This window comes from Canis lupus, chromosome X (genome assembly GCF_048164855.1).
Source record: "Canis lupus baileyi chromosome X, mCanLup2.hap1, whole genome shotgun sequence".
Classification (NCBI taxonomy): Eukaryota; Metazoa; Chordata; class Mammalia; order Carnivora; family Canidae; genus Canis; species Canis lupus.
This window is the reverse complement of record NC_132876.1, coordinates 115,164,551-115,177,390: the sequence shown is the minus strand read 5'-3', so window position 1 is coordinate 115,177,390 and position 12,840 is coordinate 115,164,551. Positions and strand designations below refer to the sequence as shown.

Sequence of the window (12,840 nt, the reverse complement as noted above, 5' to 3'; positions counted from 1 at the left end):
ATTAATGTCCAATCAGCTTTTTCCAGTTCCTCTTTTTGAACGAGTTAGAATCCACGCAGGACAAGGTAGAGTAGAGGGGATAAGCAATGGAGAAGGACTTCCAAATATCCCACTAAGATGTCAAAAAATTCCTGTATAAGGTTCTTGTCAGAGGCGAAAGCAGCCACTTCTTTATTTTTAAGAAAGACATGCTTTGCCTGTCACCCTGCTGAATTTTGGGCTTGCGTAGAATTTGGTTCTTTGCTCCTTTCTGTATTTTCCTTGAAGGAGTTAAGCCAAGAGGCATCCACATGACCACATTTCCAAAGATAAGCTCCTCTACCCATGATCGCTTTTGAAGTTTTATTTTCCTTCTATATAATTTTTTCTTTTAATAAAAAAGTAACTCTTTTTTTTGAGAGAGAGAGAGAGAGAGAGGAGGGGCAGAAGGAGAGGGAGATATTCTCAAGCAGACTCCCCACTAAACGCAGAGCTCATTGCAGGGCTTGATCCCAGGACCTTGGGACCACCACCTGAGCCAAAAATAGGAGTCAGATGCTTAACCTGTGACCACCCAGGCACCCCAAAAAGGCATTCATTCTTAGTATTTAAACTCGTTTTAGAAAAAAAATAAAAAATAAAAAATAAAAAAATAAATTCGTTTTAGGAAATACTGTAAAGCTCAGAGAAGAAAGTCACCCTCAATCTTACCACCTGGAAATAACCATTATTGGCATTTAGAGCAGAGCCTCCCAGGCTTCCATGTTGTCCTGCAGCCTCACCATCCATAGCTGCCTGCCAGGGCCCCCTCTGTAAGGGTGTGAGCCAATACAAGTTCGCCCAGAACAGTAACCACTGAATGGAGGTGTTGCCGTGGGCGCCTGTCCTGGGCTGCCCGGGACAGTACTAAAGGCTAACGTGTCTATGTTGTATTGCTAGCTTTTATTCAAGTCTTACACACAGAGAATTGTGCATATATCAACAGCGTACTGCCCAGTGAATTTTCAAATACATCCATGTAAGCAACGTGGAAGAAATGTAATAGCCTTCCCGAAGGCCCCTCCCTCTCCCCTGCAGCGGTTTGCCCCCCACCCCCAATAAGGAACTCTATCTTGACCTTTTACATCATAGATTAGTTGGGCCTGACTTTTTTTTTTAAAGATTTTATTTATTTATTTATTTATTTATTTATTTATTTATTTATTTATTATTTATTAGAGTGAGCACAAGTAGAGGGGAAGGAGCAGAAGGAGAGGAAGGAGCAGGTTCCCTGCTGAGCAGGGCACCCAACACAGGACTTGATCCCAGGACCCTGAGATCATAACCTGAGCCGACAGCAGACAGTTAACCGACCAAGCCCCCCAGGCACCCCTGTGTCTGACCTTTTTCTAAAGATTTTATTTTTAAGTCCTCTGTATACCCAAGGTGGGGCTCAGACTCACAACCCTGAGACCAAGAGCCGCATGCTCCACTGACTGAGCCAGCCAGACATCCCTTGTCTGACTTTTTTTTTAAGATTTTATTTATTTATTCATGAGAGACACAGAGAGAGAGAGAGAGAGGCAGAGACACAGGCAGAGGGAGAAGCAGGCTCCATGCAGGGAGCCCGATGTGGGACTCGATCCCGGGTCTCCAGGATCATGCCCTGGGCCAAAGGCGGCGGTAAAACGCTGGGCCACCCGGGCTGCCCCCTTGCCTGATTTTTAATGTACTCTTTGATCTCCAGCTTATTCTACTCACTCTCCCAGTCTTGAGCTTCATCCGTTGTTGCTTGGAGCTAGAGTTTGTCCAGCCTCGTTGCTATATCGTATTCCTTTGCGCGAGTATACAAGTCCTCTATCTCGCCTCCTGTCTGGAGGTGTTTGGCTTCTCTCCAGCGTGGGGCTATTAAGAACAGTGCTACAGTGATCATTTTAGTCCATGTTTTTTTGGTGGGGGCATATCCATGCCGCTGTTGGGGATCGACCCGGGAGCGGAATTGCTAGGTCATGGGTGTACGTGTCTCTAGCTAGAGCAGGTTCTACAAACAGTTTTCCAAATTGGCTGTGGCCATTTGCCTCCCCTGACAGTGCACTGTCCTTTGGTTTGCTCCACAGCTTCACTAGACCTTCAGAGTGGTGCTTTTACTGGCGATTGGAGAGGAGGCGAGTCATTGCCCCCACGTAACCACCCCCCACCAGCAGGGGTGCAGGGAGGCCAACATAACTCTACATCTTGATATTATCTGATCCGGTTAGCCTTTCTTCTTTTCTGCCTCTCCCCTGCAGATGTGAACGAGTGTGGCATAAAGCCCCGGCCGTGCCAGCACAGATGTGTGAATACGCATGGGAGCTATAAGTGCTTTTGCCTCAGCGGCCACATGCTCATGCCGGATGCCACATGTGCAAGTGAGTTTCAACAGCCAGGCGGCTCATGGTCATCCTTGGAGACTTGATTGTTTGTCATACGAACAATCTTTTTTTAAAAAGGAACATCATGGTAAAATACATATAACATGAAATTCACCATTTTAAACTGTACAATTCAGTGGTGTTTAGTACACTTACAGTGTTGTACGAATATCACCACTATCTAATTCTAGAACATCCTCATCACCCCAAAAGAAAACCCTGTGCCCGTTAGCAATCACTCCTCATGCTTCCTCCCCAGCACCACCACCGCCACCCCCACCCCGAAACCACTAACCTACTATCTGTCTCTGGATTTGCCTGTCCTGGACACCTGCTTTTTAAAGAAAGGCTAATTGGGGAGAAAAGTAAATGCTGTACATCTCTCTGTATACAGGGTTGTATGGGGTTTCCTCATGAAAATAAGCGTATTGTTTTAGGAAGGTGATACATTTAAATTCCATCTCAGGACATCAGTTCTTCCCACCGACTGCCTTTCTCACGCCCCTTGCCCCATGCTCAAAGATCAGTGACTCCTGTTGGAAATACATTCCGATTCACATTCCTGAAAAGAAAAGCCCTTCTGTGATAAAGAGAAACCCATGTCCTGTGGGAGGTAAGAGTATATCCATTCATTTATCCAGAGGGAAGGCTTTTCAGGTTTACTGTTGCAGCTGAAAGACAAACCCATCCTCCCTGCCTGGCTCCCTTCCTCCCCTCCTCCCTTCTTCCCTTCTTCTTTCCTCCCCCCTTCCATCTGTCTTTCCTCTGTAATACACCCCCCAACAAACCTGGACCTTACGGCCTCTGCTAGCTTCCTCTGGTTAGAGTTATGGACTCCCTAGGCCATCTGGGGCTTTGCTGCAGTTAGACACTCTTGGCTGGTGCCCAGCTTGCTGCTCCCCGGGTTTGTCCTTATGCTTTCCATCCTTCGCAAAAGGCCCCAACACCACCAGTCACCTAGATCCTCTGTTGGCAGGAGGCTTAAGAGATAAAGCAGACATTCAAAGTCTTTTTAAAAAATTCTTATTCTTATGAATTAAACAGAAACCTACAAGAGACAAATACACATATAATAGATATTATATATAACATAATACATAGTTGAACAAACTCTTATAAGGTGAGCACCCATGTAACCAATACCAAGAGAACTTTGCCAGAACCTCCCTTACTACCCCATCACAGGAACCACTATCTAGGTTTTTACAGTCATCACTTAACATTTTTTAAAAGATCTATGCTAGTGGACGTTTTGAAACATTCCATGAAAGGCTAATCAGTGCCCCCAAAAAAGGATGTGATCCCAAATGGAAGGATAGAATTAGGTAAATTTTAAAAGAAGACAAAAAGAAAAGAGAATAAATGAGAAATGTTACCATTGGTAGGTGTTTGGTACCTTACGTTGACCTGTGTATCTATCCTTATTCCCTCTTTGCCTATAGCTGTATGTGGAAGGGTTGCCCAGGCCTCCCTGTTTATAGCTCCAAGTGTCCCGGGAGCCCTGGATATCTCTCCTGATTTTATTTTATTTATTTATTTTTTCTCTCCTGATTTTAATACACCTGGTCCCTGGCAGTCTCTTCTGCCCGCTGGGTGATGGACATGTTACGGATGGTGCTGGACAAAGGAAGTGTACTCACTGCACTTGCCTGTTGGAGATACCTGTGATCCATATATAGTAGACTTCTGCTAAGGAAGTGCATTTTTGTGGGAAAAGTTGTGTTTGGCAACAAGTGACAGAAAAATCCACCTAAATTATCTCATTTATGAAAAAAGCTGGAGGCAGGCTGTTCCCGCCTGCACGGCTCAGCAAGGACTCACTGCCTGCCATCCTCAGGGTACTGATTTTATTCTCATGTTTGTTGCCTCTTGTCACAAGATGGCTGCCCCAGCTCCAGATTATCACACATACATTTAAGGGAGGCCTGACAAAGGGGAAAGGAACAATGCCAAGGAATGAATGAATGACTCTTTCATGCTTCTCCCTTTCATCACGCAGTAGCATCTTTTCCAGAAGCCCCACTCCCTCCAGCAGACTTATTTTTATATCTCTTTGGCCACAGCTGGGTCCTGTGGCCACCCTTTGTTGCTGCAAGGGAAGCTGGGATGAAGACTAGTAATTGGCATTCTAGCTTCAATGATGGTTGTGATGAAAGGACAAGGGGTCCAGGATGGCTTTTGGGCAGGCAGTCGGTCATACTTGCCGCATGTTTTAATACAGGCATGTAAACGACCAGGTCTCATGGCTTGAGTGACTCTCATTGAGGCTAGGTATGTATGGAGAGATCTGTAGGACGGATTTTTTTGACCCTAATTACTCAGATTGATCATCTCCATCCGAGGTTGCATTTCCCCCAAGAGAGGCCACCCAGGTAACATCAAGGCATGATGAGAGAATATATGAGAGAAAGATGAGTCTTTGATAGCCAAGGGGTGCAGGCCCCGCTTCAAGACAGGCAAATTTAATACACCAGCCAACAAAACAGACCGTGGGGCTCCCGAGACACCACCCTTGCCCGGGTTCCATGTGGGTCTTAGGCAATGACGCTTATCCAACACATCCCACATATTGCCCCCGAAAGTCCTAGAATGCAGAGATCATTTGTCAGTGAGTGCTTTTGTACCAGCTCGGGAGGAAAAGGCTAATGCTTGCCTACATTTTCAGACTCCAGGACGTGTGCCATGACAAACTGCCAGTACAGCTGCGAAGACACGGAGGAAGGGCCGCGCTGTCTCTGTCCATCCTCGGGCCTCCGCCTGGCTCCAAATGGAAGAGTTTGCATAGGTAGGGCAGCAGGACTCACCTCTCCTCCTCCTTCCCCCTCCACTGAATTCCTTCTTTGCCATTCAGCACAATCTGCTTGTTAGCTATACTGAAAGTTCCTGAAAGTTCCGATTTATGCCCATTTCTGAGATGAGTAGCAACATCGACTCTAGACATACTTTGGGATGCCGGAAAGAATACTTCCCTGTCCCTTTGGGATTGACTAGTGCCATAGTGGAAAAAGGGTTTTCTTTTATTTTAGTATATTTACCCTGCATGTTTTACTTCAGTTACCACAGAAACCTGCTACTTACTGTCATCTGTCATTCAGTGAATAAAGTCCCAAGGGCCATTGGGCTCATTTTGGGTTCTAGCTAATATCTTCCTACAAAAAATGCATTCACTTATTATTTTTTTTTAGATCTAAGACTATAGAGAATATCTATATCCTTTCTACATTGTTTATGTTAGCAAGTAACTAATTTCCCATTGTCTTTAAAGGTTGCTCTAAGAGGTAAGAACTAAGTATTCTAAAATCATTTCTGCTTGGAGGGATGAGCAGATTAAATCCATGATATTAAAGGAGGAGATAGAGCCATCCTTTATAACTTTGAATTTAGTTAAATCAGTGGATTAGAATTTGGTCTCTTGCTCTCCCCTGTCTTATTTTGGGTCTTAGTTTTGGGTCCCACATAAGTGATCCTGAGCAAGTAGTTGATTTGGGAAGTGATCCCAGGGAATGCTGGTTGAGGAGGAGGTGAGGGAAGGCTCCACCAGGGAGTGAATTCAAGGAACAGGTTGAGCATCTATGCCCCTCTAGGAGACAGGGAGAGGGTGGGAGGGGGATGGTGTGGGAGGGGGATGGGGGGTAGCTACCACCAGGTTTCCTCCTGGGTCAAGGGCACTGGGGATTTATGCACCAACTCCTGTTTATTGTGGGGAAGAGGGGTATGTGGGAGTGTTGGGGGGGACAGGGGCCTCAATCCTTAGTGACTAAGGCAACACTTTCTGCCTTAGTTCCCTTGTGGATTTGCACTCTGTTCAGGAACCAAACTGTATATACTCGTAGCTCTGTGCTTATATGCAAGTGAGCCGATAACAAATCAAATCAGAATGTTGAAAGAGTTCTTACTCTTTTTTGCTTAAATAAGCAAATATCACTGCAATTTCATATTCTTATTTATTTACTGCAATAGAAATATTTCTCAAAAAAAAGGAAATATTTCTCAGTCAGGGTGCTGGACTTTTATTTATCCCAAATGAATTGTGTATCTGTTTCATACCTTGATAAGCTGCATTTAGAAAGTTCAGCCAGATAGGTCCTAAATCAGTTAAATACTTAAAAAAAATCCCTGTAAAATTAAAATTTTGGCCCTGCTCTCTGAGAGTAATCAGATTTCATTAGATTCACAGGGTTTAGTGTTCTTCGGTGAAATAAGATTTCTATGACAAGGCTCATGCTTGACCAAACTGAATCCAGTTTTTATCTGCACGAAAGTGGTCACTGCAGAATTATTTTGGTCAATCCAGCACGTATTTAGGATTTTAAGAATGCAAAGAGAACAGTGATCCAGCATCAACTTGCCTGTTTAACCACAGGTCCAAATTAACAACATACAACATCTATTCGATTTGTCATCTTAAAGTGAAAGCAAAGCCTGAGTCTGGATATTTTGGCCAGCATAGCTGCCAGCCCCCTGGTAACCTGACTCTCAAGGAAAGCAAGGAAGCCTGTTGTCTGCTAAGTTACATCATGGCATCATTACACTTGACCCACCCTTTATGTTTAAGTGCCGATGTAGGAAACTACCTCTCTGGTACTTGGGTCAGTATTGTAGGAGCCTTGGGGAGCTTGCTAATAATTCTTCCGTAGAAGACAGTATTTAAGGTATGTATCTGTTTGCTTAACATGTAGTTCAAAAATTGTACACACTCTACAATATTCATAGCTGGAAAAATATTACTTCCATCAACAAGCAGTAATGTCTCCGTACCAAGCGCCAGACATATGCTCTCAGCCCCAAGAGCCAGGGCCTACCAGATGTGAATGTGAGTAGTGACAGGACAGTGAGACAATGTCTCTAAAACGAGATGTACAACGCCATGGAAACACATAAAAGGAGGAGCTGTGAGTGTGCTGAGGGCATCTAGAATGCTTTCCAGAGGGTGCACGTTGGCAAGCAGAATAATCAGAATTTTCTACCAAAGAAACTGCGTGTGTGTGTGTGTGTGTGTGCGCGCGCACATGTGTTTTGGGGGGAGAACACTTTTCTTGCTATCACTGACACCTTCTGGTTCTACATCCTAGACGTTGATGAATGTGCCTCCAGTAAAGCCGTCTGCCCTTATAATCGGAGATGTGTGAACACGTTCGGAAGCTACTACTGCAAATGTCATGTTGGTTTTGAACTGAAATATGTCAGGGGCCGATACGACTGTGTAGGTGAGTCGGTGACACCCTCTCCTTTTTCCCTCTCCCCACCAAACCTGTAGGCTTTGTCTACAACTATCTTGAGGTCGATTCAGTCTAGTAGTTGAACAGTCTACTGTACTCACTAGTTTAACAATACGAGAAATGTCACTTGTTTTGTTTCTGGCTTTAAAAAATTTTTTTTTAAATATTTTATTTATTTATTCATGAGAGACACACAGAGAGGCAGAGACACAGGCAAAGGGAGAAGCAGGCTCCCTGCAGGGAGCCCAATGTGGATCACAGGATCACGTCTGGAGCCGAAGGCAGATGCTCAACCACTAAGCCACCCAGGCATCCCATGTTTCTGGCTTTTAGGGAACTCTGGTGAGATGAATTAGATGACACCAGACCAGTAAAGGTCTAAAGTAAGGAACTGCAGTGGATATAGTTTTGTTATTTGGGCAGATATCTTGAGATGATTTTTGTGGGTTTTTTTAAAAAAATTGGTTGGTTTTATTTTTTGATTCTCCAGATATGTAGCTAAAAATGGGAAAAATACACAAAAGGAGGGGGAAAAAGGCCTATTTGATCTTGATCTCAGTGATCTGTTCATAGCCATTTCTTTTAGGAGAGGCTTTAGAAAAATGTGTGAGGGAGATGAAGGCACATGCCCCTTCCTCTTTTGGCCCTCTCATGGTTCCAGCTCCAAATCCCCTAAAATGTTCCCTTTCTGGGTCCCTGAAGCCACTTTCTGAGTCTGGTCTGTCAGCTATTGGCCTGACCTGTGTGAAATAAAATATTTTGGCCCTTAGTGAAGGGATTCCAAGCCTGAACGAGCAAATTAAGTGGTGTGTTTGGGAGCCCTTGGATGCATTCACTCTGCTCTTGATGGAACATGGGATGGGGCTTGCACTACGGTGAAAGGAGATCCAGGCTCCCTGTTATTCATGTTACACTTAGAGCAAATGTTTATACAACGAGGAAAGCTAATGGGTTGGGGGCCAAGTAGGATTTCTCTCACGTTCCATCCAGAGCATCCCAGGACGTGTCCTGTGTAACTGCATTGTGGCAACAGTTGGTTCCAGCGTCTTGGACCATCTTGTGAACCCTCTGTAGCTCTTCACTCAGATCTTTTTAAACACAAAGGCCAACCTAAGCAGGCTGGTAAAAATCCATGTTTCTTGTGGGCTTGGACCCATCCAGCTCGTAATCCACTGACGCTGTGTCACAGAGAAGAAGCCTGTTTCCTGATCCCTAGGAAGTTCCACTGGGCAAGGTGGGAATGCACGGGGTGAGCTTCTAAGAGAAACACATCTTGTGATTCTAAGTGAATCAGATTAGCATCTGAGCTCCTTTGGTGGCTAAATTAAAAACAATGGGCTCTTTTGTCTGCATGTGTCTCCCAAAGCATAGAGAGCAGGTGAGATGGAAAGGAGGGCTAATGAACTTCTCACTTGGGTAGGATTCGGCAAACTTTCCTGGTCTCCATCCAGCAGACCAGCTCAGACCAGCCTGACCCCGCTCCTGGCAGCCTTTGAACAAAATGCCTATGAATTCAGATGATGTCAACGGGTCATAGCCCACCTTATCCTCTGCTGGTTAGGAGTGTTAAGCCCTTCCACGTGTAGAATTTATTTTCTGATAGCGTTATTTAATTTTGGATTAGACGGATGAAAAAGTAAAGAAAAAAACCGAAACGTCTTACAGATGTCAGTAGTATTGATAAGCAGTCAAGATTGCCGTGGGGTGGTGAGCTGCAGGGAGCTCCCCGGCTCCCTGTGTCCTGGTGTCAGACAAAGGCCGGGCTCGGAGCCAAGGCTTCGGGCTTGGAACACCTCTCAGTTCTCAGGCCCCACTCGGATTGTTGGCAGTGTTGAGTGGTTGGTCTGGGAGTTGCTCAAGCGTAAGGGATAGTCTTTTTGTTCACGGGAAACCTTCACGTTTTCAGATATAAATGAATGTGCCGTGAATACCCACACATGCAGCCTCCACGCCAATTGCCTCAATACCCCAGGATCCTTCAAGTGTAAATGCAAGCAGGGATACAAAGGCAGTGGACTTCAGTGTTCTGGTAAGTAGCATTTGCTCACGGGGTCATAGTAGAACATTCTCGCATATCTCTTTCCTTCTTCCTTTCACTTCTCTCTCTCTGTCTCTCTCTGAGTCCATTCGTGTGTGCACGTATGATAGCGTGTGTGTGCAATCTTTGAAAATTTTAACTCTGCCTCAGTCCTGTCTTCTCTGCTAATCGGTCCACATCTTCAATAACTCACTGAAGTCTTAGGCACTAAAGCTTCAACACTGGCAAAGGTTCTGGATATTTATCTGGTCACAACTTACTTTCAAATACCAAAAATAAGATTTAAGGACAAATGGCACTGTGTGAATGCTATCTGTCAGGATAGGGTAGGTTACTGTGCAGTAACAAACAATCCTAAAGTGGCAGTGGCTTAGGACCACAAACTCTTCAACCACACAAATCAGAACTCCTTCCAGAATACACAACCAAAAGAATACGGTGAAGCTGATGTCGCTTTATCTGTCATCACCAAACCTAGATTGACAATATTTTTAAAAGATTTTATTTATTTATTCATGAGAGACACAGAGAGAGAGGCAGAGACACAGGCAGAGGGAGAAGCAGGCTCCATGCAGGGAGCCTGACGTGGGGCTCAATCCCGGGACCCCAGGATCACACCCTGGGCCAAAGGCAGGCGCTAAACCACTGAGCCACCCAGGGATCCCTAGATCGACAGTTTTTTAAAGATTTTATTTATTTATTTGAGAGAGAGAGAACATGAGCAGGGGGAGGGACAGAGGAAGAAGAAGAAGCAGACTCCTCACTGAGCAGGGAACCTGCCATGGGGCTTGATCCCAGCACCCTGGGGTCATAACCTGAACTGAAGGCAGACGCTTTACCAACTGAGCTACCCAGGTGCCCTGGATTCACATTTTTAGCAAAGATTCTCATTGTTCTTGTTGGTGAATTCTTTAATGTTTAGGTGGTTTAAAAAGTTTAAATTGATAAACCAAATATTTAACCAGAAAATGCCCCTGCTATGGAGCTATGACAACAACAGTAGCTTATTTCTCATTCATACTATGTCTAAAGAGAGTCATCAGGCATTTCTTCTCATTGCAGTCACTGAGGGAGCCACGTGGCAGAAGCTCCATCATCTTATGATACCCCAATACCAGTCTGAGGCCTTAGGGTTTGTCACAGCAGGGAAAGAAGCATGGACAACCACACAGCAGCTCTCAGTTCATTTAGCTTGAAAGTAGGGGCAAAAAATACGTCCTCCTGCTGCGTGTACGAAAAGAGCTAGAAATCCTGATGAGTATTGGAATGTCTACCGAGGCGAGTCAACAGTGATTTCAGTACATTCACTCTCCAATGTTCAAAGTCAGGTTTATCCTTCTGCTCTTGAGCCTTTTAGCCCTGGCTCATCGTGTGCCTCGATTTGTTTGCTGCCCCAACTCCACTCTCCTGTATACCCCTTAGCAGAGCTCCCACATCCTCCCACGCCTGTGGCTGCAGGTAGTGCCTTGACCTGTCCCAAGCCCTCGTGTGGCCAGTACTCCTGATGACACAGCACAGCGGCCCCCCTGACGGCAAAAAGAAAAGTGTCCACCCCGTGAATGACACTGAGCAGCACAGCCGTAAAAGGTCACAGTATCCCAGTGGGCTGTGCTTGAGTGCCGCTGGACGAGAGTGTGTACAAAAGGAAGAGGAGGCTGGAAGTCAGACTCTCTGAAGAGGTGCCAAAAGTACTGGGCAGCGTTTCATCTGGAAGAAACTGTGGAAGAGTATAAATGACGCCTGTAGATCCTTTAAGGAATGAGAAAGAAAAGTGACTTCCCAAAGCAGACTCGGAGCAGTGGGTGGAGGCTCCAGCCCCTCACAAATGCCGGCCAGGTAGCTGAGAGTGGGGTCAGGAGCCCTGCCAGGGGCACATTCCACCACGTGCGGCCCCCTGCGTTGGGCTGAACGTGGGATTACAGAGCCACTCAGTCTCCGGCAACTCTGTGCTGTGGTTTCTATCCCCCTGAGCCCTGTGCTCCTTCTAGAACTTTATTCAAAGACAGAGAAAGAGAGATTGGCTGCCTGTGCAGGGCTGTGCATGCATGGATCGGAAGGGGGGATGCCATAACCTGGAGAGGCCCCTGCAGAGAAAACTGAGTGAATCAGCTTTCTGTATTGGATGATGGTCAAGGGCTCCTTCTCGCCACCGGATTCAGTTCAGCTGTTGGTCATTACCCCAAATGGCCCGAGACAAGTGAGGCTGGGATATACGCGTTCAGATTTGGTAGCAGAAAGGAGCCCCTTGACCATCAGATTCAGTCTGAGCTCTGCCCCTTACTGCCTGTGACCTATAATAAGGTTTTTTTAAACTTCTAAGCTCCATTTTCGGGGCGCCTGGGTGGCTCAGTGGTTGAGCATCTGCCTTCAGCTCAGGTTGTGACCCTGGGGTCCTGGGATGGAGTCCCACACCGGGCTCCCCACAGGGAGCCTGCTTCTCCCTCTGCCTGTGTCTCTGTTCCTCTCTCTGAGTCGCTTATGAATAATTAAATAAAATCTTTAAAAATAAATAAATAAATAAGTAAATAAATAAACTCCGTTGTCTCCTGTGCAGCTTGTGATGAGCCAGGCCCCAGTCCCTGGGCACCCCCTAATCTCAGCAAGGCAGGGTAAACAGTTCCCTGCAGATCCTTATCTCCAGTGAGGCGGGCTCCCTGCAGGTGGCCGTGCACTTTCTCTAGAATGCTGCTCAGCCCCTTTGAAAAGACAGCCCTCAACCGCTGGATGGTGGGTGCCAGGAGTCTGGTTAAGGACCGCAAATGGTCGCAGGATGGGATAGTTTCAAGGTCTGTTCTGCATTGGTTCCCAGATGTCCCCAACAGGATGGAGCCCGTTACCCACAGTGATTACCTGCCCATGGAGGCACCATCTTTAGCTTTTCTCCCTTCCTGCCTTGCTCTCCTCCTTCCACTACCCCCGCCTCCTGGGATCACCTCCCAGATAAACCCTCTGTACCCAAATCCTTGTTTCAGATTTCTGCTTGGGGGAACCCTCATTAAAACAGGTACCTCTCAAGTACATTGTAAGGTTTGAATGGAGGTAATATAGGTAGAGAGCTTAGTTCAACTGAGCACATAGTAGATGCTCAATAAAGTTACTTATGGTTATTAATCGTGCCATTTCAAAAACTGTTTCTTAAAGGCCAGCTACTCTTTAATCTGCAATTCTGTAAAGGGAGATGCACAAATGCTATTGCATGTAAAAGAGATGCCTC

General features: G+C 45.8%; 1 protein-coding gene across 13 annotated transcripts in view; it reads left to right on the top strand.

The window, feature by feature from the left end:
* EGFL6 (EGF like domain multiple 6) overlaps positions 1-12,840 on the top strand; it is a 256,008-nt gene that overhangs the window by 221,598 nt on the left and 21,570 nt on the right. For all 13 annotated transcript variants that reach the window (XM_072818136.1, XM_072818134.1, XM_072818128.1 and 10 more), the window contains 4 exons: positions 2,247-2,366; positions 5,035-5,154; positions 7,442-7,576; positions 9,495-9,617. In XM_072818136.1, the coding sequence (XP_072674237.1) occupies positions 2,247-2,366; positions 5,035-5,154; positions 7,442-7,576; positions 9,495-9,617 (498 nt within the window). The remainder of the gene's footprint in view (positions 1-2,246; positions 2,367-5,034; positions 5,155-7,441; positions 7,577-9,494; positions 9,618-12,840) is intronic.